We start from the raw sequence: 27,207 nt of genomic DNA, 5'->3' as shown, positions 1-27,207 counted from the left end.
CCTAAATTTCCCATGAATACTCTGTCTTTTTGACACATTCAGCTAGAGTTTGCCAAACATTGTGCCTTCCAAGCTGCTGCCCAAATACAATTCTCAGCATTCCCGGACAGTCAAAGGCTATCCAGGCAAACTGGGTGTTGTAGTTTTGAAAAAGCTGGAGGCACACTGGTTGGGAACCCCAGCTTTAAATTGTTACTGTCATAATAAAATAAAATTAAAATAAAAAGTTTTGACATGATGCTTAGGCATTTCAAAGTTTTGATCGCACTAGGTCTCACTCCAGAGACCTGCTGCAAATGCTAGTTGGAAGTTGGGGAGGTTTGCAGCATAGTAGCGCTCACTCCCTGTCTGTCAATCAAATTCTCTGTTTGTCTATGCAGAATTGTACAGAATAAAAAGGTTGCTGCCGTTCACTTCCCTGGCGTCTGATCACAGCAGGTCTCAAGAGGGAGACCCGATGCGATTAAAACTTTTGACATATGCGGGCAACATGTCAAAGGTTTTTTTCTAATCGCAGTAAGCCTTTACGCCATGTAACTTTCTGTAGGTCATATTGGTGATCACATGACCAAATTAGAGTAATGAAATGCACAGATGCAGCTGTGTTGAAATGAGACAAATGGCGCTGTCCGACTAGCATGTAGGATATGGGCAAAAAAATATATAATTCCCCAGAGTGCTTCTTCAATTTTCTTTTTCCTGGGTTTAGTCCAGAGAAAGACTACCTTAACACAGTTAAAGTCACCATGTGACTTTGTAGTGTGCAGAAATGCATGCTGTAACATACATTTAGATGTAAAAGTATGTTACTTCCTGTGCTATAAAAAAGCACACATAAAAAATAACATTTCAGAAAAGTTATTTGTGCTCCCCTTGACATTTAACATTAATTTCAAAATATCTTTAGAGTGTTATGTACCTTTACAAACTACTGTCAAGCTATATTTCATAACCACCCAGACAGTGGTAAAAGTATGTTTGATGCCAACACATTATATCAGCTTGATGATGAATAATTTAACAGACCATATTCTGAACTGCTTCATTAAATACCCAAACAAGCCTCGACTGTTTCCACATACTATCTGTTATAATGTCTTCTGGTTGAATATGTAGTCTGTGACAATGAATAACATTGCCTTTCTAGGTATAGGACAAATGAGAACCTAAACTTGAATCTTTTAGGGTACAGTCCCAATACCACTTATGCAGCATATTCCACACTGCTAAAGATTGTTTGCGGAAGTGGGAAGAGTACACTGCGTATTCTCAGATGATCCTACAGACAGGGCTATCCGGCAGCAGCCCTGCATTTTCAGTGAAGATTGGAGGCAGGGCTGCGCATCAAAGTCACGCCGATGCGCTGCTCCTCCTCCAATCTTCAATGAAAACACAGGGCTGCTGCCGGATAGCCCTGTCTGTAGGATCATCTGAGAATAGGCAGCATATTTCCCGCTGCTGCAGATGATTTTGTGCAGCATGAAATACACTGTATAAGCAGTACGTGGGACCGTGCCATAAGAGAAAGAGACAATTTTTAAACATATTTGGCCATGCTAAAATACTTAGACACAAACATCTAGTTAGACATCATAAATATTACTACAGGTGGGTACATTTAACCCTGCCCTGTTTGACATCCCCTCCCTTCAACCTTTCTTTTTTCTCTTTTTTTCCTGCCACTCTCTTCTTTGAGCTACCAGATTTTGGGGGCCTTATTTTCTCTGTTGTTGCACTCTTACCAGATTTTCATGTTATTTGTGCCCATTACTCCCATGATTGAGGACTTTAGTCCTTGTTATTACAATGGATCTATTTCTAGGTTTTATTTTAATGATGTTAGAATGGGAACTGGCAGAATCAAAAACTTTTTATATGTTGTACATCTTGGCAAAACTTTAACCTTTGTAATATATTAAATTTAAAAAAATTGTTATCTGCTTTCTTACAGAATTTATGCCTTATTTAAAAAAAAAAAAAAAAAAAAAAAAACAAGAAGAACACTAGGGGTCCCCATACCATCCAGAGCATAATCCTGTCTGACTGCAGCATCATATTTGACCCAGCTGAAGCACAGGCCTGGAAAAGTCCAGAAAGTGAGGGTGAGACTAGCAGACTGCAGCATAAAAGCAGAGAGGAGTTACAGAGCAGCCTGCAGTGACTGGATGAAGAGATCCAGCACAGCAGACTAAGGGAGGAAGTGAATGCATGGCGAGAGAGGGGGGCTCATTGCTTGCCGAGCGTGAAAAACTGCATGACCTAGTGAGTAACATATATGAGCATTATTTTTCTGTGATCTGACAGTGTGATATGAAAAAAGCCACCTAAAGTAAAGTTGCACCCTAGTTGCTCAGTTAACAGGAGTTGGAGATACTGTATATATATATATATATATATATATATATATATATATATATATATATATATATAGCAACTGAAGGTAGAAGCGGCACTCCAATCTTGATTGAATCAAACTGTGTTTTATTCACACATCTGTGCAAAACAGCAACGTTTCGGATTAGCAATAAAGCCTTTCTCAAGCATGCTTGAGAACGGCTTTATTGCTAAGCCGAAACGTTGCTGTTTTGCACAGATGTGTGAATAAAAACACAGTTTGATTCAATCAAGATTGGAGTGCCGCTTCTACCTTCAGTTGCTATTATTTGGGAATTGGTCTGTTCCTGGAGCGGAGCATCAAGCTGGAATTCGAATCCTTATCACGGTGCTCCTCTTCCTATACAGTTGGTATATATATATATATATATATATATTATACATTCAGAGATAGATTGAAAATAGGATTTGAATTCAATTTAACAGTAGTTGCCAAACACTACAAAGTAATAAAGACTCTACTATATGCCAAAATCTAGCAAAATATTTTTGTAGAGAAACCACTAGGTTATAAAAAAGGTTGGAAAATCCACTTTGCCAGTAAAATATTTTCACCAAGCAATGAAGAAAATGTAACTTTCACAACGATCCAAATCCCTTTCTCCACTGCCTCTATGTTCTTTCAAGTTTTCAGTTCTGAAACACACACAAAAAAATTCTTCTTTAGGGTACATTAACACGTACAGGATCCTGCGCAGATTTGATGCACTGGATTTCCTGCTGCAGATTTCAATGTAAACTACAGCTTCTAATCTGCAGTTACAAATCCTGTGCAGAATCCTGTATGTGTGAACGTACCCTTAAAGGGGTTATCCAGCATAAGGTGATTTTAGTACGTACCTGGCAGACAGTAATGGACATGCTTAGGAAGGATCTGTGCTTGTCTTGGGGCTAAATGGCTATGTTATGAGATTACCATAACACTGTGGCTAGCTTTTTGGGAACTGGTATTTCCTGTTTGATTTTTCTTTTTTGACTACAAATCCCATAATTTCATTTTCCTCTCTCCCACACATCAGCCACCCCACCCATTGAAACATAAATGAGCTGCATCCATTCAAAAGACCTGTGGTTTTCAATCAGGGTGCCTACAACTGTTGAATTAGTTGCAGATTGATCTCTCTCCCACCAAGCGATCGCTCCACCCACTGAAGCAGACAGGCTCCCTGTCATCAGCTGACTAGTCAGGTCTCGGCCCCATTGCAACCTGTGAAAAATCTGGGACAACAGTCATTTTGTATGCTGGTAAAAATAAATATTGGGGTGAAAATCACAGAAAAATTGTGAGAAAACCGTCACACAGGTACAGACACTATATTATGAACTACACTAACTTTACAGCCCCTGTAGCATAGTCAAAAAAAAATCCTGGAATAGCCGTTTTAAGATGCTTAGTATTACTACAGGGAAACAGCATATGTGAATAGTATATTGGTGAAATGATCAGAACAGATGCTATCATTTGCAGTGGGACCCAAAGTAATTGGGTATGGTATCTGTTTTATCTTACAGCAAACAAAATGGAACTTTAGGGTACATTCCCACACGGCGTATTTGCTGCGTATTTGCTGCTGCGTATTTTATTTTCTCTGTTGAAGTCAATGGGTAGGAAAATACGCAGCACCAAATAAGCAGCAAATACGCAGCAAAATACGCCACGTGGGAACGTACCCTTACACTGGATTGTGCAGAGTGGCATTAGAGCAGTGTTTCCCAACCAGTGGGCCTCCAGCGGTTGCAAAACTCCAACTCCCAGCATGCCCGGACAGCCTTTGGCTGTCCGGGCATGCTGGGAATTGTAGTTTTGCAACCGCTGGAGGCCCACTGGTTGGGAAACACAGTATTAGACTATAAAATGAGGCGGCTGCTATCTTTGTTCCTTGCCATCCAGGGCCAGATACCTTATATTGCTATCAATGATTTACACAAAGTTCTCTGACCATTTTCTGACTTGTCTTGGGGATATGCACATTTGCCTTTAAATGTAAATATTTCTCTTCATACTTAGCTGCAAACACCTGTACTATTTTGAGAGGGCTGGATTATGACTTTTCCATGTGTCCTGACTTACAACTAAGAAAGCTGTGGCTTTTGGCTGTCTCACAGTGTTCACGCTATTTTGGTGAATAAAAAGTTATTGCTCTAGCAAAAATCCAAATCACGGGTGCTATAGCTTGTAATATAATATATTAAACAGCTGCTTCCAGGCATGGGTGTCAACGGGTTCACTCCCATCATGCTCGGACTTTTGTGGTTATGACGGGTTATACTGTTCGTATACTTAGCTTCTGATGTTATATGTGAACCCTCCATCATCCTATATTCATTTAGATACATTTTCTATATCTATCTCTGTCTACATAGGGTTGCACCCTCACTTTGCATGTACTGTAAGGAATGATATTTGATACATTGGTGGTTTATAAACTTTTATTGAACCATAAAAAGCCCATTCAAACAAATGGGATCAGTTCTATCTTCAGTTTCCCTCCAATGCTTTTACTACAGCGCAGGAGGGAAATGCCACCGGACAATGGACATATGTGAAGGGGCCTAAATGCCATTTAAATTAACATGTGACATGTTGCACAAAGATGGCAAAAGTTAAGATCACCCGGGGGCTCAGTACTGAAACCATCACTGACCATTAGTTATAGCCAGATGAAGCACACAGCAGCACGCTTCACTCCATGTCTGGACCCTCAATCAGACTGATTGTAATCAGTCAAACAGTGCGCCAAGCCAAGAAGTGAAAAACTCAGTGCTGAGACCCCAACTGATCTAAACTTTTAAAATGTCTCTGCAACATGTCAAAAGTTAAATAAAATGACAGTAACACTTAGGGTATGTTCACACTGCGGAATCTCCGCTCGCGGTAGGACCATGCGGCACTGCGCCGTCACCACTGGGAATTACGCAGTGTGAACATAAAAGGAAAAAATAAAAGGAAAATAAGGACATTGTCTCAATATACATACTGTAATTTGCCATGTAAAATGGCAAAAAAGCCTTGTTTAATGTTTACCATATACAACATTATACAGTTATGGCCGTAAATGTTGGCACCCCTGAAATATTTCTAGAAAATGAAGTATTTCTCACGGAAAAGGATTGCAGTAACACATGTTTTGCTATACACATGTTTATTCCCTTTGGGGGAGATTTATCAAAACCTGTGCAGAGGAAAAGTTGCCCAGTTGCCCCTAGCAACCAATCAAATCGCTTCTTTCATTTTGCAGAGGCCTTGTTAAAAATGAAAGAAGCAAGCTGATTGGTTGCTATGGGCAACTTTTCCTCTGCACAGGTTTTGATAAATCTCCCCCTTTGTGTGTATTGGAAATAGACCAAAAAAGGGAGGAAAAAAGCTAATTGGACATAATGTCACACCAAACTCCAAAAAAGGGCTGGACAAAATTATTGGCAAAATTGTGGAAAAATAAGATTGTTTCAAGCATGTGATGCTCTTTTAAAAGGGTACTCCGGTGGAAAACTTTTTTTTTTTTTTAAATGAACTGATACTAGAAAGTTAAAACAGATTTGTAAATTACTTCTATTAAAAAAATCTTTACCCTTCCACTACTTTTTAGCACCGGTATGCTACAGAGAAAATTATTTTCTTATTGAATTTCTTTTTTGTCTTGTCCACAGCGCTCTTTGCTGACACCTCTGTCCGTGTCAGGAACTGTCCAGAGCAGCACAGGTTTGCTATGGGGATTTTCTCCTGCTCTGGACAGTTCCTGATACGGTCATCAGGTGTCAGCAGAGAGCACTGTGGACAAGACAAAAAAGAAATTCAAAAAGAAAAGCATTTCGTCTGTAGCATACAGCTGATAAAAAGTACTGGAAGGGTAAAGATTTTTTAATACAAGTAAATTACAAGTCTGTTTAACTTTCTGGCACCAGTTGATTAAAAAAAAGAAAAAAATAATGTTTTCCACCTGAGTACCCCTTTAAACTCATCTGGGGCAAGTAACAGGTGTGGGCAATATAAAAATCACACCTGAAAGCAGTTAAAAAGGAGAGAAGTTCACTTTGTCTTTGCATTGTGTGTCTGTGCCACACTAGGCATGGACAACAGAAAGAGGAGAAGAAAACTGCCTGAGGACTTGAGAACCAAAATTGTGGAAAAATATCAACAATCTCAAGGTTACAAGTCCATCTCCAGAGATCTAGATTTGCCTTTGTCCACAGTGCGCAACATTATCAAGAAGTTTGCAACCCATGGCACTGTAGCTAATCTCCCTGGGCGTGGATGGAAGAGAAAATCGATTAAAAGGTGTCAACGCAGGATAGTCCGGATGGTGGATAAGCAGCCCCAAACAAGTTCCAAAGATATTCAAGCTGTCCAGCAGGCTCAGGAAGCATCAGTGTCAGAACGAACTATCCATCGACATTTAAATGAAATGCTATGGCAGGAGACCCAGTAGGACCCCACTGCTGACATAGAGACATAAAAAAGAATGAACTTGAATAAGCCAAAATCCTTTTGGGAAAACGTCTTGTGGACAGAGGAGACCAAGATAGAGCCTTTTGATAAAGCACATCATTCTACTGTTTAACGAAAACGGAATGAGGCCTACAAAGAAAAGTACACAGTACCTACAGTGAAATATGGTGGTGGTTCAATGATGTTTTGGGGTTGTTTTGCTGTCTCTGGCACTGGGTGCCTTGATTGAATGTGTGCAAGGCATCATGAAATCTGAGGATTACCAACGGATTTTGGGTCGCACTGTACAGCCCAGTGTCAGAAAGCTGGGTTTGCATCCAAGATCTTGGGTCTTCCAGCAGGACAATGACCAAAAACATCAGTCAAATAGCACCCAGAAACGGATGGCAACAAAGCGCTGGAGAGTTCTGAAGTGGCCAGCAATGAGACCAGATCTAAATCCCATTGAACACCTGTGGAGACTTGGAGCAGGAAGAAAAGTGGTCCAACATTCTGGCTGAGAGGTGCAAGAAGCTCACTGATGGTTACGGGAAGCCACTGATATCAATTATTTTTTCCAAAGGTGTGCAACCAAATATTAACCTGTTCAGGACGCCAGGCATATCCATACGCCCTGCATCCCGAGTCCTTAAGGACTGAGGGCGTATGGATACGCCTGTGGGAATTCCGGTCCCTGCCGCTAGTCGGTTGGGGACCGGATCGGGATGCCTGCTGAAATCATTCAGCAGGCACCCCGGCACATCGCCCAGGGGGGTCCTGAGACCCCCCATGTCGGCGACCGCAGAAAATCACATGTGAATTCAGACATGCGATTTTCTGCTATTCCGGGCTGATCGGGTCTCTGGTGACCCGATCACCCGGAAAATAGCGTTGATCGGAGCTGTCAGGGACAGCCCTGATCATCTTGAGGGCTAGGAGTGAGGTTGCAGAGCTGCGATCTCCTCCTATCCCCTGCCATTGGTCAGAACTGATTCTGACCAATGGCAGAGCAGGACAGTGGGTTGCCATGGCAACCCCCCGTTCTGCCCACCTGTGGATGTCGAGGGGATCGTGGGAAGAAGATAGAGGCCGGTACCTGCAGGAGAAGATGCCTGGGGACCCTGGATCGTCGCTGGAGACTGCTGGATATTGGATCAGGTAGGGAAGCGACGGTGGGGAGGGTGGAATTGAAAGTGAAACGATCTTTACTGTGGCAACCAGTAGGAAGGCCAAACTGCAACTCCCAGCATGCCCATACAGCCAAAGTCTGTCTGGGCATGCTGGGAGTTGTAGTTTTGCAACATCTGGAGGGTCACAGTTTGGAGACCACTGTTAGTGGTGCCCAAACGGTAGCCCTCCAGATGTTGCCAAACTACAACTCTAAGCATGCCTGGACTGCGCAGGCATGCTGGGAGTTGTAGTTCTGTAACATCTGTCCCTTCAGATTTTGCAATTTTCATGACATTTTTGAAAATTGCTGCTCTACTTTGAAGCCCTCTAATTTTTTCAAAAAGCAAAAATATGTCCATTTTATGATGCCAACATAAAGTGGACATATTGTATTTGTGAAGAAAAATTAAATGTATTGTGAATATCCATTTTCCTTACAAGTAGAGAGCTTCAAAGTTAGAAAAATGCAAAATTTTCAAAATGTTCATGACATTTGGGGATTTCTCACCAAAAAAGGATGCAAGTAACGCCGAAAATTTACCACCAAAATAAAGTAGAATATGTCACGAAAAAACAATCTCAGAATCAGAATATTCGGTAAAAGCGTTTTCGCGTTATTAATTCGTAAAGAGAAAAAGGGCTCAGTCCTTAAGGTGAAAAAGGGCTGTGTCCTTAAGGGGTTAAGTTAAGGGTGCCAATAATTTTGTCCACCTATTTTTGGAGTTTGGTGTGACATTATGTCCAATTTTGCTTTTTTTTGTTTAGTTCCAATACACACAAAGGGAATAAACATGTGTATAGTAAAACATGTGTTACTGCAATCCTTTTCTGTGAGAAATACTTCATTTTCTAGAAAAATTTCAGGGGTGCCAACATTTACGGCCATGACTGTATGTACTCTGACATAGGACAAGCAAACACTGTAGCAGCAGGTTGCTTCCAGCTCCCCTAAGTGGACGCTGCGACAAGTGAAATAAGACATACAAGGGACTGTGTCGGGAACACAACAGGTATCTGCCAACTGTTCATCCTTCCTGCCAATACACAGGAATCTGCGCCCTGAACGTCTATGAAATAAAACAGATATTGGCTTCATTTGCAGCAAAGTGATTTCACTAAATAGGCTTATAAGTTGCTATGAAATGCAGACTCCAGTGAAAGCCACTTCCCAAAAGAATAAATTAGGGAGTGATTGAGGAGAATGATTTTCTGCTTGCCAGGCAGCGGTCCACATATGTTTGTGCTGTTGCTTAGCAATGCAAGTCATGGCCAGGAGGGGACATATCCAGATTTCTGGGCTTAACTGGAGATCTGAATGTGTCATTGTCAATTGAGTTTCTGCTTAGTGATGTCCTCTACTAGAACCAGCCGTGCAGATAATGTTGTGACGTGGTAATGTGATGACAGTGTTCAACTAGGGGAAAAATAGTAATCCGATAGGAGGAACACTACATTTAGAGATACATGATAAAGGTAAACACAAGAAAAACTGTTTGTCTTTCTGCATTCTGGTCTGCATACTCCTGTAACTGAGTTTACAGTAGAAATTTCCTAGACCAGTGTTTCCCAACCAGTGTGCCTCCAGCTGTTGCAAAACAGCCCAGCATGCCCGGATAGCCATTGGCTAGTTGTTGTTGTAGTTTTGCAACAGCTGAAGGCACACTTGTAGAGTATGTTCTGCGAGCGGAGATTCCATCTGCATCACAATTGACGGCAATGTAGTGCTCGTGGACTTCTGCGCAAAGAATGAATATGTTCTCTCTTTGCGCGGATCAATTTCAGCAGCGGAATTGTCCGCCGCTGAAATTCCGCAGCGTGAACAGGAAGAGCGATTCACACAGCAGAATACCTCAGTGTAAACATACCCATAGGGAAACCCTGTCCTACACAAATCTTGCCCAAACTATAGATTAGGGCTGCAACTAACGATTACTTGTAAAATCAATTAGTTGGCTGGTTATTGGTACAATTAATGGGAGAAATGAGGACTGCATCATAAAGAGTTAACAGGGGGAAAAGAGAATGGAAAGCACCTGAAGGATTTACAGAAGGTAAGAGTTAAGGGACAGCAACTGAAAGGTTAACAGTAGGGCTGGGCGGTATACCGGTTCATACCGAATACTGAAATGTTTGTGTTGCACGATATGAATTTTAACCCATAACACAATACCGGTTTGGCCCCTCCCCCTGGGGAATTAATTAATTATCAGCCCAGCGCTGCGCTGTCCCCACATCGGGGAACTAATCATATGTGACCCACAGCCGCCGGCGCTGACACTCTATACCAGTGGTCTTCAACCTCCAGATGTTGCAAAACTACAACTTCCAGCATGCCCAAACAGTCAACGGCTGTCCGGGCATGCTGGGAGTTGTAGTTTTGCAACATCTGGAGGTCCACAGGTTGAAGACCACTGCTCTATACTGTATCCCTATGCCCGGGCTGCAAAAGGTAAACAAAATAAACTTTAACTCACCTTCCCCATCGGTCCGGACCAGCTTCCTGGGGACGGGAACGTCGGAAAGTCGTCAGCCTATCACCGGCCGCAGCGATGTTCCACCTCGGCCGCTGATAGGCTTCTTACATGACAGTGGGCTCAACCTATCAGCGGCCGAGGTGGAACATCGCTGCGGCCGGTGATAGGCTGATGGCTGTCCGACGTTCACGTCCGCAGGAAGAGCGTAAGGCCAACATAGGAAGGTGCGTTAAAGTTTATTTTTGTTTACCTTTTGCAGCCCGGGCATAGGCAAACAGTATAGAGTGTCAGCGCAGGAGGCCGCAACAAACAGGACGACGAGGAGGGCAGCACTTGCGGGTGACGTGAGTAGTACCCGGATGGGGACAGCGCAGCGCTGGGCTATTAATTCTTTTTTTTTTTTTTTTTTTTTTTGGGGGGGTGGAAATACCGTTTTATATACAGTGGAACCGCCATAAGTTACAGAAATACCGCGATACACATATAGCTAAGAGACAGCAACTGAAGGGTTAGCAGGGGAGATAAAAGAGGGGACAGCACCTAAAGGGTTAACTTATAAGCCTCCCTGCAGGGGAGAGGGAGCAGTTTACAGACATAAGTGATGGTCGCCTTCCCTGCACCAGGAAGATCTGTCACTGCGCGGAGGATTGAGAACTGAGCTTCTTGCCGGACAGAGGGGCTCCCGCGGTGTTAGGGCCATAGTCTACTGAAGAGCCGACAACAAGGAGGCAGAGCCAAATTCAGGACTACAGAGCAGAGCTGGGCCACAAATGTTACAGGCCAGCAGGATCTTCAGAAAGGCACCCAGAGGCAGTGAACGGAAAAGGGAAACGGATGGGGACATTTAGGGGCTAAAAGACAGGGGACGTAGTAACAATAGTTGGAATATTATGTTACTAAGCCACGCCTCCTAACGGTGGAGGCCTTGTCCCTAATATGTTGATAATATTAAGGAAAATGATTTCCATTATCTATTCTTATTGATAATATCGATCAAGATTTGCAGCCCTACAATGGATACACACTGGGTGAACATCTCGAAGAGTATTCATGTGCTGCTGGAACTTTTGTCTAAAAAAACCTAGAAGATTATGCCTGAAGAAAAACAACGCACATTTCTCTCTTATGGCAGGTAAAGGACCAGGAAAGACTGTAATCATAGTGGGCACTGTTCTCATTTTAGCAATGGAAATAAGGTTTACTAGGGATGATGAAATCATTTTTCAGGATGAGTCTTTGCATTGATTTGATGTATTTGTCAATAAAAGTTTAAAAACCTATAAAATGCTTATAAATGTACTTCAGTATACCATAAAAACATGTGACTAAAAGCAGAAAACTTTGTGAGAACCAAAATATGTGTCAGTCTCAAAACATCTGGCCACAACTGTACAGCGCTAAAATCATGATGGGCTCAGGCACAAAGGCCACACATATTCTTCCATGAAATGGTTAAAAAAGAAAAAACCTTCCTATTTAGAGCAGTGTATGCTGGTTACATAAAGGTCATTTACTAGCAGGGATCTTCTAATCAATACCCAGCACACATGACAGCCCCTTGCCACAATGTATTGGATTATAACCCTTCCACAATAAAACCAGGCCGAGATGAGAGGACAGGCTGAACATCTGCCATCCTGAGAACTCACTACGGCTAACTTTCTACTTGTTTTTTTTGTGGCCCCCCAAAAAAATGTCAGAAAAAACGCCACAGCATTTTCCTGTGTTTGACGTTTTTTCTTGCGTTTTTTGCAATTGAGTGGAAATTGAATTTTTGGCCCCCTTTGGCTTTTTTTTTTGGTACCCAAAATTTGTTGGGTACCCCAAAAATAAAAATAAAATATTTAACAACATTTTTATTAATTTTTAATAGAGTTAGTGTGTGTTTCACTTTATTTTTTTAACATTTTTAAGGTAGTACTACTACTGCCAGCATGGAACACACTGGCTGACACACACACATACATATATCAGGGATGTGTAATTCCTATCACCCCACATCCGGGACATGCAGTTCCGGGTGCTGGGCAGGTGAATTTTTCAGGCCCTTAGTCCTACTCCCGGGCCGGACCTGAAAGCCCCCGACAAGCACGGCGGCGCTCAGAGGAGTGTATGGAGTGGCCTCTGGACTCGTGCCTGCTCCATACGCTGCAGCCCCCAGCTGTTTTCAGTAGCTGGGGCCGCCACTAATAGCCAGCATGCTGCGATCACCACTGCTGGCTATTAGCCATTAAGATCGCCGCTGTCAAGACACACATTAACCCCTTCCATATTAAAAGTTCAAATCACCCCCTTTTCCTATATAAAAACATGTAAACATAGTAAAAATACATATGTTTGGTATCACAGTGCGTAATTGTACGAACTATTACAATATATAATATGCATCCTGTACGGTAAATTATGTAAATGTAGAAAAAAATATATATACTAAACCACAGAATTGCTATTTTTATAATATCCCAGAAAAAAAGTTAAAAGTGATTAAAAAGTCAGATCAATACCAAAATGGTACCAATAAAAAAAGCAGATTATGGTGCAAAAAAATTAGCCCTCATACAGCCTCCTATGAGAGGAGAAAAAAAATAAAAATAAAAAGATACTGGGGTCAGAAGATGGCAATTAAAAAAATTCAGATTATTTTTTTTTTAATTAGTAAAACATGACGGAAATTATACAAATCTGGTATTGCTGTAATCTGGTATAGCTCAACCACAAGCTAATTGGCGTAGAAAAGAAAACCACCAATTTTGCTAAATTATCTTTAACTATTAAAATTTTACTTCACCAATTTTTTTTGTTTTTGTTTCGGAGCATATGTTATGGAAAAATTAATATAGTAGTTTGTTATGGCTATTATAGGGGGAGGAGGAAAAAATGAGAGTGTAAAAGTGAAGATTGGCCCGGACAAGTGGATCGTTACGAGGGACAAGTAGATTTTGCTCCGTTTTAGCCCAGTGGACAAGTAGTTTTTTTTGAATTTCCACACCCCTGTATATATATATACACACACACACACACACACATATATATATATATATCCCAGATGTTTTCAAAATACCTGATGTTTTCGTTCACTACCACCAGAGACATTTTTGCAGTGACTTAAAGCATACATATGATGATGGTCCAGGAGGCAGGATATCTGTTTAAAATTTCCAACAACTTCAGAGCCCAGGCAAGTCTATGAGACTTCCGACAAATACATCTCCAGATCAACAACTGTCCATCAAAGAAACTTGGTGCAAATATGTGTTTGGCCGGTTTCTACATAACTATGCAAATTAAAATATGCTTGCATGAAAACATGTGGTAAATTAGATAAAATCTTTAAAATTACAGTTAAACATGTGTTATAGCTTTTATATTGCCACCTAGTAAAATGTGGTCAAGAGTGAATATAATCTGTGGATAAATATTTACATAAAAGATCAAGGCGATCAATCGCCTGGGGGGGGGGGGGGGGGGGGGGGGGGAAGTAAGAATCTAAAAGAGGGTGAAGAGGCATCAACTCATGTGTAACCTCCTGTTCACTGTCCTCATTTCTATTCACACATCTAAGGCTTCTTATCAGATCCTCGCTTCATCCACTCATTTGCATCTCTTTGAAATCTGATTTGACTAATTAGAGGGGGATCAACAAGCAGAAGAATTAGGCTTTTTGGTGTAAAATCCAAGAAAGCGGAAAAAAAATCCAGGCCAAGACAAAAACAGGCGACAGCTGTTTTAAGGGTACTAAATATAGTGAGGAGGTAATAACTGATAACCACGATATACTATATTGGCAATGTATAAAAGAAAAAACACGTAGCACTCACGGTTACAGTGGGTTCAGCTTGAATCCTCTTTATTGTAGGACGTTATGTTGACAAGCAGTCTCGGTAAACGGTGCAAGAAGCTGGGAGAGTGACAAGGTGAAGGAACAGTTAGGACAACAGAACTGATTTGCGTCACATGACACAACTTCCGGAAGGACCGGAAGAAGCGTCATGTGACGTGAAACAGTTCTGTTCTAACTGTTCCACTGCACCTTGTCACTCTCCCAGCTTCGTGCACCGTTTACCGAGACTGCTTGTCAAGATTTTTTTTCTTTTTTACATGGATTGCCATTAGTTTCTATGTACTTACACATGGAGAGCACCATAGGGAAGCGAAAGATGTGTGTTCAGCACTAAAGAGCAGCAACAACTGCTGTGACGTGGTATATTCTTTTCTCCAAGTATCTAATATACCATATTGGCACGTGCTGCTTTGGAGATTTTCATACTTGCAGTATAAAATATCTACAGAATATTCCAGAGGAAATTATCTTTCTACAGCTTTCAGGGAGAAGCTGCCAACAGATACTTCAAAAGGAATACTGTATACAAAGCCGTGTGTCAAAAAGAAAATTGCCTTGTTGCTATATCAACCAATCCACTAACATTTTCTAAAGTGCGCCGGAAAAATAAAATAAGGACTATGGGTAACAAGGCCCCCTCTTTGTGATCTGGCTTAAAGCACGACTGTTATGAGGTTTGGGGCATATAATCTAACCACAGTGTGTGTAGAATATGTATCCAGCCCTACTTGTATCCCTCTTATTACGGCTTTTATTACCCCAAAAAACACTTATTTGCAGCCACTGACAGTCGGATAGGCGTAGCCAGGGGTTCGCTATGCCCCGGGACCGCCACACCTATCCCCCCATAACACCAACGCTGGGACCGCTGTGTGATTGACGCACAGGTCTCCGCGCATGTGCTGCTTATCTTTCATGTGTGAGAGCCGACAGACATTACTTTACAGAGCGAGCTCGTGCAATACTAGAGGCAGAGAATGAGCGCTCTCTGCCTCTCATATATGCAGAAGCTCCCAGCACGTCTCCCGAACGGAGAAGAAGGAAGAGAAGGACGGGCACTGTCCAGGCGCATGGAGGCATCACACAGTGGAAGTGAGCATTCGCTCTGTAAAGTATTGTTGGTTGGCGCTCACATATGAAAGATAAGCAGCGCATGTGCTGGGACCTGTGCGTCAATCACACAGCGGTCCCAGCGCTGGAGTACAGGGAATAGGCGTATACACGGGGCATAGTAAACCCCTAGCCACACCTATCTGACAGTGGCTGCAAATAAAAGTGTTTTTTGGGATAATAAAAGCTGTAATAAGAGGGATACAAGTAAGGCTGGATACATATTTTACACACCATACACACACTGTGGTTAGGTTATATGCCCCAAACCTCATGAAAGTTGCGCTCTAAGATCTGGTGTCTCCCAAATTGCAAGGGTCATTGATAACAGGGGATTGAACAGAATAAAGTACAACCTATTATATCTTTCTCCTATCAGACTGTTTGGAAGCGGTAATAAAGACATTATACTGCTAGCAGAACTATAAATGGCCACACACATATACGGTATCTGCTGGCTGATAGCTATCTCATCTTATTATTAAAAGCTGGTGGTCTGTGGCCGGCGTGGATAATATATAGCAGAACTAAGGAAGTTACAGGAAATCAGGTCTAGATAAAGGGTGGTTGTCTCACTTGTGTTTTTTTTTTCTTTTTGTTCTTTTTTTTTTTTGGGAGATCCTCTCAGATGTATGGAGGTTTCCCAAATTTTCCTCTCCTGGCAGCAGATGTTTAGAAATGCCTAATTGTTTCTTACAGAGAGAGATGGGCCGCTGCCATAAAGGTCTGGCAATAGATAATTCACCTTTCCAAGATAAAAAAAAAAAAAAAAAATGCATGTTTAGCCAAAAAAAAAAAGGAATGGTGGAATAGAGAAAAACACGGCCAAAAGTTTTTCAAGTAGTCTATAACTACCTACTGTATTCCACTGGCCCTTTTACAGAGGCCAATGAGAGCATGGCAACATTCAGAAGGCCTACAGGAAGATAAATGGAGCATGGCCCTCTATATTTATTCAGGGTTGTATTTTCCCTTTGTTGTGGGGATCAGTGGGGGTCCCTATGGTTGGAGCCCCACCAATCGGCAGGTTATTATTCCCTATGCTTTGGATAGGGAATAACCGGTCCAGATGGGAAAGCCCCATTAAAGAGTACCTGTCATCAGGCCATATTTTTTTTAAACTAACTGAGATTGTATTCCCTAACTACTCCTAACACCCCTTTTGCCTTTAAAACATTTTCTGAGCTTTAAAAAGTTCTGTATCATACCTTTCCCCTTGCTCACATTGTGAGAACTCCCAGCAGGAGAAAGTGGGTGTTCCCCAGCATGCACAACATCACTGTAGCCTGTGAGAGCTGTGCCTCGCCATGCCCCGAACGCACTTCCTGAGTTTGGTCTCCTGCCAGGCGGGAGGAAACCAAACTAATTGTTTGACTTGCACAGGGAACAGAACAGAGCCACCTAATGGCCGTTTTTTCAATCACATTAAAAACATATAAAAGTTGAGAATTTTAACTGCAAGTAAATAGCAAAGTGTCTTATAATTAAAAGAAGGAACAATATTTTGGTTTGGTGACAGGTACTCTTTAAGGCTGCACGTCACATCCACAAATCTAATTTAATAATCTTTATAACGAACAAACATATTTTTACAGCAATTCTTCTACTCTAGACTCAAAGGGGTGCTCCGGGGAAGAAAAATAAAAATGCCCCAAATCCACCACAATGCCTGTTCTGTGTCCCCTGTGGTTATCCATGTGATTTTGCCAGCTCTTGTGGCCCCTGTTGTCTCCTGAATATTCTTTTTCCTTGCTTGCAGCCCAGACTAAACTCCCAGCAGTCATTGCAGCTCTATGTAATGGCTGCCAGCCAATTGCTTTTACTATATGTGTGCATGCTGTGTTGTTGTAAAAACAGTCAGCAGCACACACTGTACAAGTCTTTTCTTTCAAACTATCCTTCCCCTCAGCAATAAATCATGCAATGCTCTGAATGGCAGTAGTCAGTGATCTACAGCATTATGTGCTGAGTTGTGACTGAGAATCTTCACAGGAGAGGCTGGCAAGCTCCTCACACAGGGAGGGGAAGGTGTGGCTGTGAAGCCAGAGCCCTAGACAAAAATCATGCGGTGTTTGTCTTCCAGGAGGGTGGGGGCTACTCTTAGTGAGGGCTTTGCACAGAGACAAGGTGGATCAGATAACTTCTTTCTCTCACTCCATGCATGCAAGTGACAGCTGAAAGAGGAAAAATAGGTTGGTGAGGGGGGAAAGGATGGGCTATGGGTTTAGTTCCGCGGTAAGCATATAGAGAAGAACTCCTAAACTAACCATTGCAATACACAAATCAGAAGATCTATTTAATGCAATCGACGGAAGAGGCTCACATGTATGTTTGCGACAGGAGAATATTTAGAATAGTTTGTGTCATCCAGTCATTATATATTGGAAAGTTCTGAGCCAGATAAATACCAGTTATAATACTGTGGAAGACTAAGGCTGGGTTCACACACAGAATTTTGGTCAGTATTTGCAGTTCTCTTTCCATCATAGTTTCTCTCTGTGTCGGTCACACTCCCAGCTTTGGTAAAGGCTGACTGAAATACTGTGTGTCCAGCCGTCCATCATTATTATTATTATATTTTTTTTGGTTTGTGCAAAATTCCTTTGTAGGAAATTCCTTTCTATTTCTGTGCCTTTAAAAAATATTTTAAAAATGGAAACATTAGGATAAAAATAGATTATCAAGTACACTGCACTAAATATTCTTTCGTTTTTATACATTTGCAGGATACATTGTTTTAAAGTTGTTTATAGTATGGTTGACTTAATTTCTCAGTACACTGGGGTCTACAATGAAAGCCAACTGAACACCAGGGTCTGCAATAAAAGCCAACAGAACACCATTTTGGCATACATTTGCCTAAGAGTAGTACTACGGTAATTCACTTTATAGGCAAATTATAAACTCACATATTTAAATGAATAGGCAGAAATCATCATTAAAGTTTCCAAAGGGTTCATGTTATTTTGGAAGGCACAACTTGCACTACAAAAGTTGTTCTTATTGTAAATGAAAAAATAAACACCAACATAAATCCTTATAGGAAGACTAAACTAGTACAGCACACATTCAGCTCACTTGATTTATCGTTCTCAAAGGAAGGAAGAACCAATTGCTAAGGGAGTGCCTGATGACATCAGCAATGACATCCTGGTCAAACCCTATGTCCCTCTTCCTGTCACTAAGACATTTGCTCATTAACTATTAAAGCAGATTTTTTTTGGCATCTAGTCTAATGGTACACACCACTATAAGAACTGCTCAGCGTAGTTCAAACAGTTTTCCAGAGAGGCAGCAGTATTTTGTGAAACAACTTGCAGTTTCTAGTTTTAAACAGTCCTGTTAAAAGTAACACACACAAGATGTGACCGGAGCCTTACTCTGCACAAAATATACAGCATAAACAAACAAAACACAGATATCATCTGGCATCTGAGTGAAAACCTTTGCTTTTCTGCAGGTTCCCTTAAAGGGGTGCTCTTCCCCTAGACATCTTATCCCCTATCCAAAGGATAGGGGATAAGATATCTCATCTCCCGACTGGCACCGTAGCATTCTCTAGCATTTTCTTGAAGTCACACCACCACCCTCCATTCAAGTCTATGGGAGGGGGCGTGACGGCTGTGGTCTCCCGTGATGCAGCATAGAGCGGAGTTTGCTTGGTGCACCGCATGAGTGGGGTGCCATGCCGGAGATCAAAGTTGGGCCGTGTGGCTGGACCCCTGCAATTCGGCTTCTTATCCCCTATGTTTTGGATAGGGAATAAGATGTTTAGGGGTAGAGTCCCCGTTTAGGATGCAGGAAATAGCAGTAATCGACTGCTCAATCCATTCTCATTGGCCTGCATATACATATCGACTGCTCAATTCAATCCCTATGGCCTGCATATACACATCGACTGCTCAATCCAATCCCTATGGCCTGCATATACACATCGACTGCTCAATCCAATCCCTATGGCCTGCATATACACATCGACTGCTCAATCCAATCCCTATGGCCTGCATATACACATCGACTGCTCAATCCAATCCCTATGGCCTGCATATACATATCGACTGCTCAATCCAATCCCTATGGCCTGCATATACATATCGACTGCTCAATCCAATCCCTATGGCCTGCATATACACATCGACTGCTCAATCCAATCCCTATGGCCTGCATATACACATTGACTGCTCAATTCACTCTCATTGGCCTGCATACACACATTGACTGCTCAATCCATTCTCATTGGCCTGCATATACTCAAGATACAGGGTATGCTGTAGTGGCAAGCTACCAACACTGAACTAAAAGGTTGGTAATTGGAACATCCTATTTAAATCGGCATTCTAAAAATCAAAAACTTCTTAAAGGGGTATTCCGGTGAAAACCTTTTTTCTTTTAAATCAACTGGTGGCTGAAAGTTAAACATATTTGTAAATGACTTCTATTAAAAAATCTTAATCCTTCCAGTACTTATTAGCTGCTGAATGCTACAGAGGAAATTCCTTTATTTTTGGAACACTGATGACATCACGAGCACAGTGCTCTCTGCTGACATCTCTGTCCATTTTAGCAACCATGCATAGAAAATGTATTCTAGGGGCAGCATGGTGGCTCAGTGGTTAGCACTGCTGTCTTGCAGTGCTGGGGACTTGGGTTCAAATCCCACTAAGGGCAACAATAAATAAAGCATTATTATTATTATAATAACATCAGCAGAGAGAACTGTGTTCGTGATGTCATCAGAGAGCATTCCAAAAAGAAAAGAATTTCCTCTGTAGTATTCAGCAGCTAATAAGCACAGGAAGGATTAAGATTTTTTAATAGAAGTCATTTACAAATATGTTTAACTTTCTGCCACCAGTTGATTTAAAAGAAAAAAGGTTTTCACCGGAGTACCCCTTTAAATGTTCTTAGTCTAAATTATTAACCTAATATACTTTATTAAAAATGTATTTCCTTTTTACAGAAATCATGGCTTTTAAAAAGGACCACTACGGCCCTCTTATCATCCAGAACATAATACTGTCTGGCTGCAGCATTATCTGGGTCCCAGCTAAAGCTGGGTCCAGCAAGTGAGTGCAGGACAAGCACTCCTCTGTGCTCACACCTGTTCCGTCCATCAGACTCCTGTCTGATAACAGAAGGGGGAGGGGTTTACAGAGCAGCCTGCAGTGATTGGATGAAGAGAGACAGCACAGCAGACTCAGGGAGGAAGTTAATGCATGGTGAGTGAGGGGGGGGGGGCTCAGTGCTTGCCTCACACACACCCCTTCCTGTGCAGTGGATGTCAGAATGAGTGAGCAGAAGTATAGAGGAATTTTTGAGCCAAATACAGAAGTTAAACACATAAAAAAGGAATGACCTAGTGTGTAACATATAGAAACTTTTTTTTCCTGTGATATGACAGGTGTAAAGGTCAACCTCAACAAAACTGTATGGCAACCATAAATATAAAAAGTGTACCCGTACTGTACCAGTTTTTTTTTTTTTTTTTTTTAAAGACAGGTACAGGGACTTATGTGTGTCTGTGGGGAAAAAAAAACACAATGCATGTGCATGCATAATATTAGGCTGGGTCACAAACATAAAATAACGGAAATAATGGAAAGATTTGCACCTTTTTCTGTGCTTTGGACCCATTCATGGTTTTGGCTAAATTTACTGACCAAATGAGGCTCAAATACAACACGTGAATCCAGCCTTATAAAGTGTATGCAGAATTTTATAAAACCTTGTGGCCAGACTGAATCACACTGTGACGTCTATAAGCATGAAAATCCTGTTTGCATATAGCAGCTGGGAAAATGTACACTTCTAGAAACAAGTTAGTAGACGTATCACCCAGTATGACATGTAATGCTGAACATTCCCACATTAAAGTGACAAGCCGTTTCTCAAAGTAAAATGTACCAATAACAGCTGTGCATTATTAGTGTGGGAAATGGAGATTCCAGATAACCTTAGGCCACCTTCACACAAGCATAATACATGCATTCGCAGTACAGTCACAAGTCTTAGCCTGACTGTGGGTCTGATGACCGTTACTGACAACTGTGAAATGCATCTCTATAAGCCTATGTTCACATGGCAGAATTTCCTTGCACAGCAGCAGAGTCCCATTGATTTCAATAGGATTCTGCTGCACTGTTCACATAGCACGCTGGAAACATCTGGCTCGGAAATTCAAATTCCGTTGTCAGCAGAAAGAATATACAAGTCTATTCTTTCTGCAGACAACGCACTGAATGCATTCGTGAGACGAATGAGACGCCGCTTTTCCGAGTGTTCCTAGTGCCGACATGTTATGCTGGCACTCCACATTCAGGGGCAATGAACGCACAGAGATTTTCCATGTGGACATTGCTGTGTGAAATAGGGATCGTCAGATTATCGGATTGGCAGATATTATCGGCCAATATTCATGATTTTTTAAGTTATCGGCATCTAACCTTGCCGATAATGTGTCCAGCGCGTGTGCCCCCGTGCCCCAGATACCATGTACGATACCTGCTGCTGTGCGGCCCTGCTCCGCTGTCTCGTTCTCCCGATCGCATCATGGCGTTCTATGGAGGAGCATGTGACACACACTTCACTCCTCCTCCCCTGCGCCCAGCGTAACGCTACGGAGGAAGCAGAGTGACGTGTATGTCACATGCTCCTCCATAGGACGACATAATGCAATCGGGAGAACGGGACAGCGGAGCGGCAACACCCGAGGACAACTGCAGGTGAGCTGTCTACAAGTGGAGGAGGGGGGGCCTGCTGTCTATAATGGGGGGGGGGGGGCTGCTGTCTACAAGGGTGTTGGCCTGTTATCTCCAAGGGGGGGGGGGGGGGGGGGCCTGCTGTCTCCAAGGGGGGGAATATCGGTATAAGTTATCGGCTATCAGCGTGAAAGTTCACAGGTTATCGGTATCGGCTCTAAAAAATCTATATCGGTCGATCCCTAGTGTGAATATATCCTAACACTTATCCGCTAGAGGACACAAGATGTACCTGTACGCCATGGCTGCCTGGTACTAAGTGCACCAGTGTACTAAGGGTAAATCTTGAGTTCCATTTAAACTATAAAGTGAGTGCCAGAGACCCACTGCTAATGGCGACACTAGTGATCACGCTGATGCCTGCCACTGACCGCTGTGATGAATACTGATCACAGAATCTGAAGTTTAAAGGGTACTCCGCTGCTCAGCGTTTGGAATAAACTGTTCCGAATGCAGAAGCCGGGAGTTTGTAACGTCATAGCCCCCCCCCCCCCCTCATGCCGTCACCCCCCCCCCTCAATTCAAGTCTATGGGAGAGGGCGTGACAGATGTCCTGCCCCCTCCCATAGACTTGCATTGAGAGGGCGGGGCTTGGCATCATGAGGGGGTGGAGCTATGACATCACAAGCTCTCGACACCGACTCCAGCATTCAGAACAGTTTGTTCCAAACGCTGAGCAGCAGAGTACCCCTATAACAGAGTATTTTAGAGACTCATCGGACCACCAACGGTTCAAATGGGGGGGCCCACATTTTAAACCTACTTATTATGGATCTAAGTTTTCTAAAAACTTTTGGCGTGTCGGGGTCTGGGTGTGGGTGTTCAGATGAGTTTCCCTTTAAAGTGTCAGTAATATAAACTTTTGACATGTTGTCCAGACAAAAGCTTAGACCGCATCGGGTCACAGTCTTGAGACCCTCTGTGATCGTAGGCCCTGTAGTCGCCCGTAATCAGACCCGGAGCGAACACGCTCCGGGGACTGATTACAAAAGGGGTGCCGCTTGCAAGATCGTGAGTAATAGCCACGTAAAGTGTGCGGTATCGCACTTCACTTTTTAGGGTCTATTCACACGCACAAATCTGAGCAGAATACTGCACGTGTGAATACACTATAAGGGTACGTTCACACGTACGCAGATTTGATGTGCAGGATTTTCTGCTGCAGATTTCAATGTAAACTAAATGACTGAGCACAGCTTCCAATCTGCAGTTACAAATCCTGCGCATCAAATCTGCGCAGGATGCTGAATGTGTGATTGTACCCTAAGGGTATATTCACACGAGCGAACCTCAGTGCGTATTACGCTGCGGATCCACCAATGAAGAACTGCTGTATGCGGCCTTTACAGATGTCTGCTCGGAGCGGCAATCCAGTGCTACAAGCAGACACACTGCGATGTGCGAGTCGCCGCACGCATGCGCAGTATACTCATACATCATGGCTGCTCTTGGCCTAGCTCAGGGAGCAGGTGAGCAGCCGAGATGCGTGCGAGTACACTGTGCATGCGCGGCAACTCGCACATCACAGCAGTGTCTGCTTGTAGCGGTGTATTCCCACTCCGAGCAGGCACATTTAAAGGCACCCTGTAGGGGTCCTTCAGCAGCGGATCTGCAGCATAAAATATGCTGTGGATCCGCTCATGTGAACGCACCCTATAGGAGTAATTACCTCATTGAAGAAAAAGGTATATCTAAACAATTACATCAGAAAACCCATTAAAAGGGGTTCTCCGGTGCTTACACATCTTATCCCCTATCCAAAGGATAGGGGATAAGTTGCCTGATCGCGGGAGTCCCACAGCTGGGGACCCCCGTGATCATGCACGCGGCACCCCGTTTGTAATCAGTTTTCCGGAGCGTGTTCGCTCCGGAGCTGATTACGGGCGACTACAGGGCCGGCGGCATGTGACGTCACGCCTCCGCCCCCCGTGTGACATCACCCTCTGCCCCTTAATGCAAGCCTATAGCTATCACGCCCCCTCTCGTAGGCTTGCATTGAGGGGCAGAGCGTGACGTCACACGCCGCCGGCCCTGTAGTCGCCCGTAATCAGACCCGGAGCGAACACGCTCCGAGGACTGATTACAAATGGGGTGCCGCGTGCAAGATCACGGGCGTCCCCAGCTGCAGGACTCCCACGATCAGGCATCTTATCCCCTATCCTTTGGATAGGGGATAAGATGTGTAAGTACCGGAGAACCCCTTTAATATAAAAAATAAAAACCACATAAATATCTAAAGGTCTTTGCTTGCAAATTGCAAGTATGTTTACACACCAAAGAAAATAAAAATAAATGCACACAAAATGGACATATGTTCAAAATAGACACTGTGTACTTTACTTTTTTTTTTTACTACTTATTCATTTATTTATTTACTAGCAATATAAAACAGGACTACATCTGAACTGCCGTTCTATGGCATCCTATATATAACAACAACACACATAATAAAAGTGTATATCAAGGCGTAAAAAAAAGGCCATTATGCGTCTCAAAATACGCATAGAAAAACAACACGTGAACAAAGCTATTTATGTATTGTTTTCTGTTATCAACGTTATCAGATTACACAGATATCAATAGACAACAACTGAATATTAACTAAAAATGGGAACTTTCCAGACTTCGACTACCTGTTCCAGCTCTGCTCCAGAAATTGGCATATAAATGATAGTAAATCGCTTTTACAGCCATTCCCTTTCTAAGCTGCCAAGTATAAGGCTCCTTCAAGAACTAGAATGACAGCTAGAAAATACTTTTCGACTCTGCGTTAGTCTTAGGACAGACGATTTCCAATGTAAAATGGAAGTTTTGTTTGTTTTTCTCTTGGCTTCTATTTCCACACACTACCCACCGGGCAGAGATAGCCAGACTGGATTCCGGGAGGAAATGATAACTGTTTGTCCAAGGGCTGGGATGAGGGGGGGAAGCAAAGAGCGGGATGGGGTGAGGCCTCTCCATCCGGCCATGGCAGCCAACAAAGAGATGCCTTCAGATCTTATATTGTAACCTCTAACACCACCCCTGGCTGGAACACTAGAAGCATGCCAGCGGGTGAACGCATGCCAAAATGACATGACCCCCCCCCCTTGTCTTATCATCTTACTGGGACCTTTGACAAACTCCAAAGCTTGGACCAGAAAAGAGGAGAAAGAACCACTCCCTTTTTTATTAGAAGTCTGAACATCTTCTATTGTCAAGTTTGCAAAAAAATAAAAATAAATAAAAATAAAGTAGAAGAGGCAAAACCTAATGCAACACAAACAGCCATGCCAATTGTATGGATTGTTTGTTTTATTTTGTAAACATCACAAAAGACAACAATGTATCAACTGTGTGAAAACCAATCAATGAGACAACTTCTATGACTTTACTATAAGCCAGCGTGCCTCCAGCTGTTGCAAAACTCCAACTCCCAGCATGCCCGGACAGCCTTCGGCTGTCCGGGCATGCTGGGAGTTGTAGTTTTGCAACAGCTGGAGGCATCCACTATAAAAGCAAGATCATTTTCACAGTGCATTGACCAGTATATAGATGGCTAGCTCTTGGGCTAATCTTTTCTAGTATTCATAACATAACACATCTTCCTCACAGTATTCTTTTCAATAAGAGGGTGTACATGAAGTAAGGGGCTGGCAGAGCTTCATGACACATGAGCCAAGGCTAAAAATACCCGCATGTTGTTATAGTGATGTGTGCACGGGCACCTAGGTGTATGCCAGCCCGTAATATAACGCACTCCCACGCCTTTCATTATATATATATATATATATATATATATATATATATATATATATATACACACACTCATATATGTGATTCTAGCGGTTTCCACTGCAGGATGGAGGCTGAGGACGGATCCACCAGACCGGATCGTGGAGGACAAAGGAGCCGCGCGGGTGAATGGGAAACACACGAGGTGTAATGAAAACAATGCTACAGGATGCCACAGTGCCAACTTACAGTCTGTCTGCTGCCCACTGCTACTGCCATGGTGCTGTCCTGCGGGTGCTGGAGAGTGGAGGAAGGGAGAGAGCATGCGATCCTGCTGCCAGATGCTGCTGCTGTTGCTGCACACTACCTCACAGACTGTTGCTGCTCCGGAACATGGCCACCACAGGGGAGGAGGCAAGGGGGAGGGGAGTCCGCACACTGGATAGCGCTGGGCGGCGGGAGCGGTTACCCGTTCGCCCCGGCTCCGGTGGTATAGGGGTGTGTGGGCTGCCACCGGACCGCTTCACCGGACAACTGAGGCCTCGTATAGAACAATGGCTTGTACGGCGCCCCCTCTCTACACAATGGAGGGCCCCGAGTTTCTAAAGAGTAGTGCCGTTTGTGTGAACAGTGCGGAAGAGTCTATGCAGTAAACCGGGGTGTCCGTGTTTTTCAGGGGCGACTATTAATGTCGAGCGGTTCTCTACCGCGTCCATAATTGTCGAAGTGCCAAAACATCCTTCTATAGGCAATGGGTCTGTGCTGACCTGTACAAGTCTGTGGCACTGACCCCCAAAGAGCCAATTCTATAGCGCCAACGTGTTCTGCAGCGCTGCACAGATTGTAGGCACTGACATCACTCCTCAGGGTTCGTCACCATAGTTACGGTTTATCAGTCTGAAACAAAAACCGCCTGGTTGTGCCCATAGCAACCAATCACAGCTTGGCTTTTCTATCTTTAGGGTCTATTCACACGTACAGTATTCTGTGCAGATTTGATGCGCAGGATTTTAAGCTGTGTTCAGTTTATACTGAAATCTGCAGCAGAAAATCCTGCGCGTGAAATCTTTGCAGAATACTGTACGTGTGAATAGACCATTAAGGGTACATTCAGACGAGTGGATCCACAGCGTATTTTACCGCCGCAGATAGACCGCTACAGGGTGCCTTTATATGTGCCTGCTCGGAGTGGCGCTATGCTACTCGCACATATCAGTGCCGCTCCATCTGCTCCCTGAGCTAGGCCGCGATGTGCAAGTATACTGCTCATGCGCGTGGCGACTCGAACATCGCAGTGTGTCTGCTCGTAGCAGCGAGCAG

The 27,207-nt window shown here is 43.1% G+C and overlaps 1 protein-coding gene across 8 annotated transcripts in view; it reads right to left on the bottom strand.

Moving 5' to 3' along the window:
- The window catches only part of SEPTIN11 (septin 11), a 201,764-nt gene extending 175,011 nt beyond the window's left edge, over positions 1–26,753 (bottom strand). For 4 of the 8 annotated variants that reach the window (XM_056568796.1, XM_056568797.1, XM_056568799.1 and 1 more), the window contains exon 1: positions 26,137–26,751. In XM_056568796.1, coding sequence (XP_056424771.1) covers positions 26,137–26,166 — 30 coding nt within the window. In that variant the 5' untranslated portion in view covers positions 26,167–26,751. Of the gene's footprint in view, positions 1–26,136 lie in introns of all 8 variants that reach the window. The other 4 variants (XR_008891889.1, XM_056568794.1, XM_056568795.1 and 1 more) reach the window with 2 other exon arrangements.
- Between the last annotated feature and the right edge of the window lie 454 nt (positions 26,754–27,207).

The sequence above is a fragment of the Hyla sarda genome, chromosome 1 (genome assembly GCF_029499605.1).
Source record: "Hyla sarda isolate aHylSar1 chromosome 1, aHylSar1.hap1, whole genome shotgun sequence".
Taxonomy (NCBI): Eukaryota; Metazoa; Chordata; class Amphibia; order Anura; family Hylidae; genus Hyla; species Hyla sarda.
Note: the sequence above shows the minus strand (reverse complement) of the source record. Positions and strands in the feature narration are given on the sequence as shown.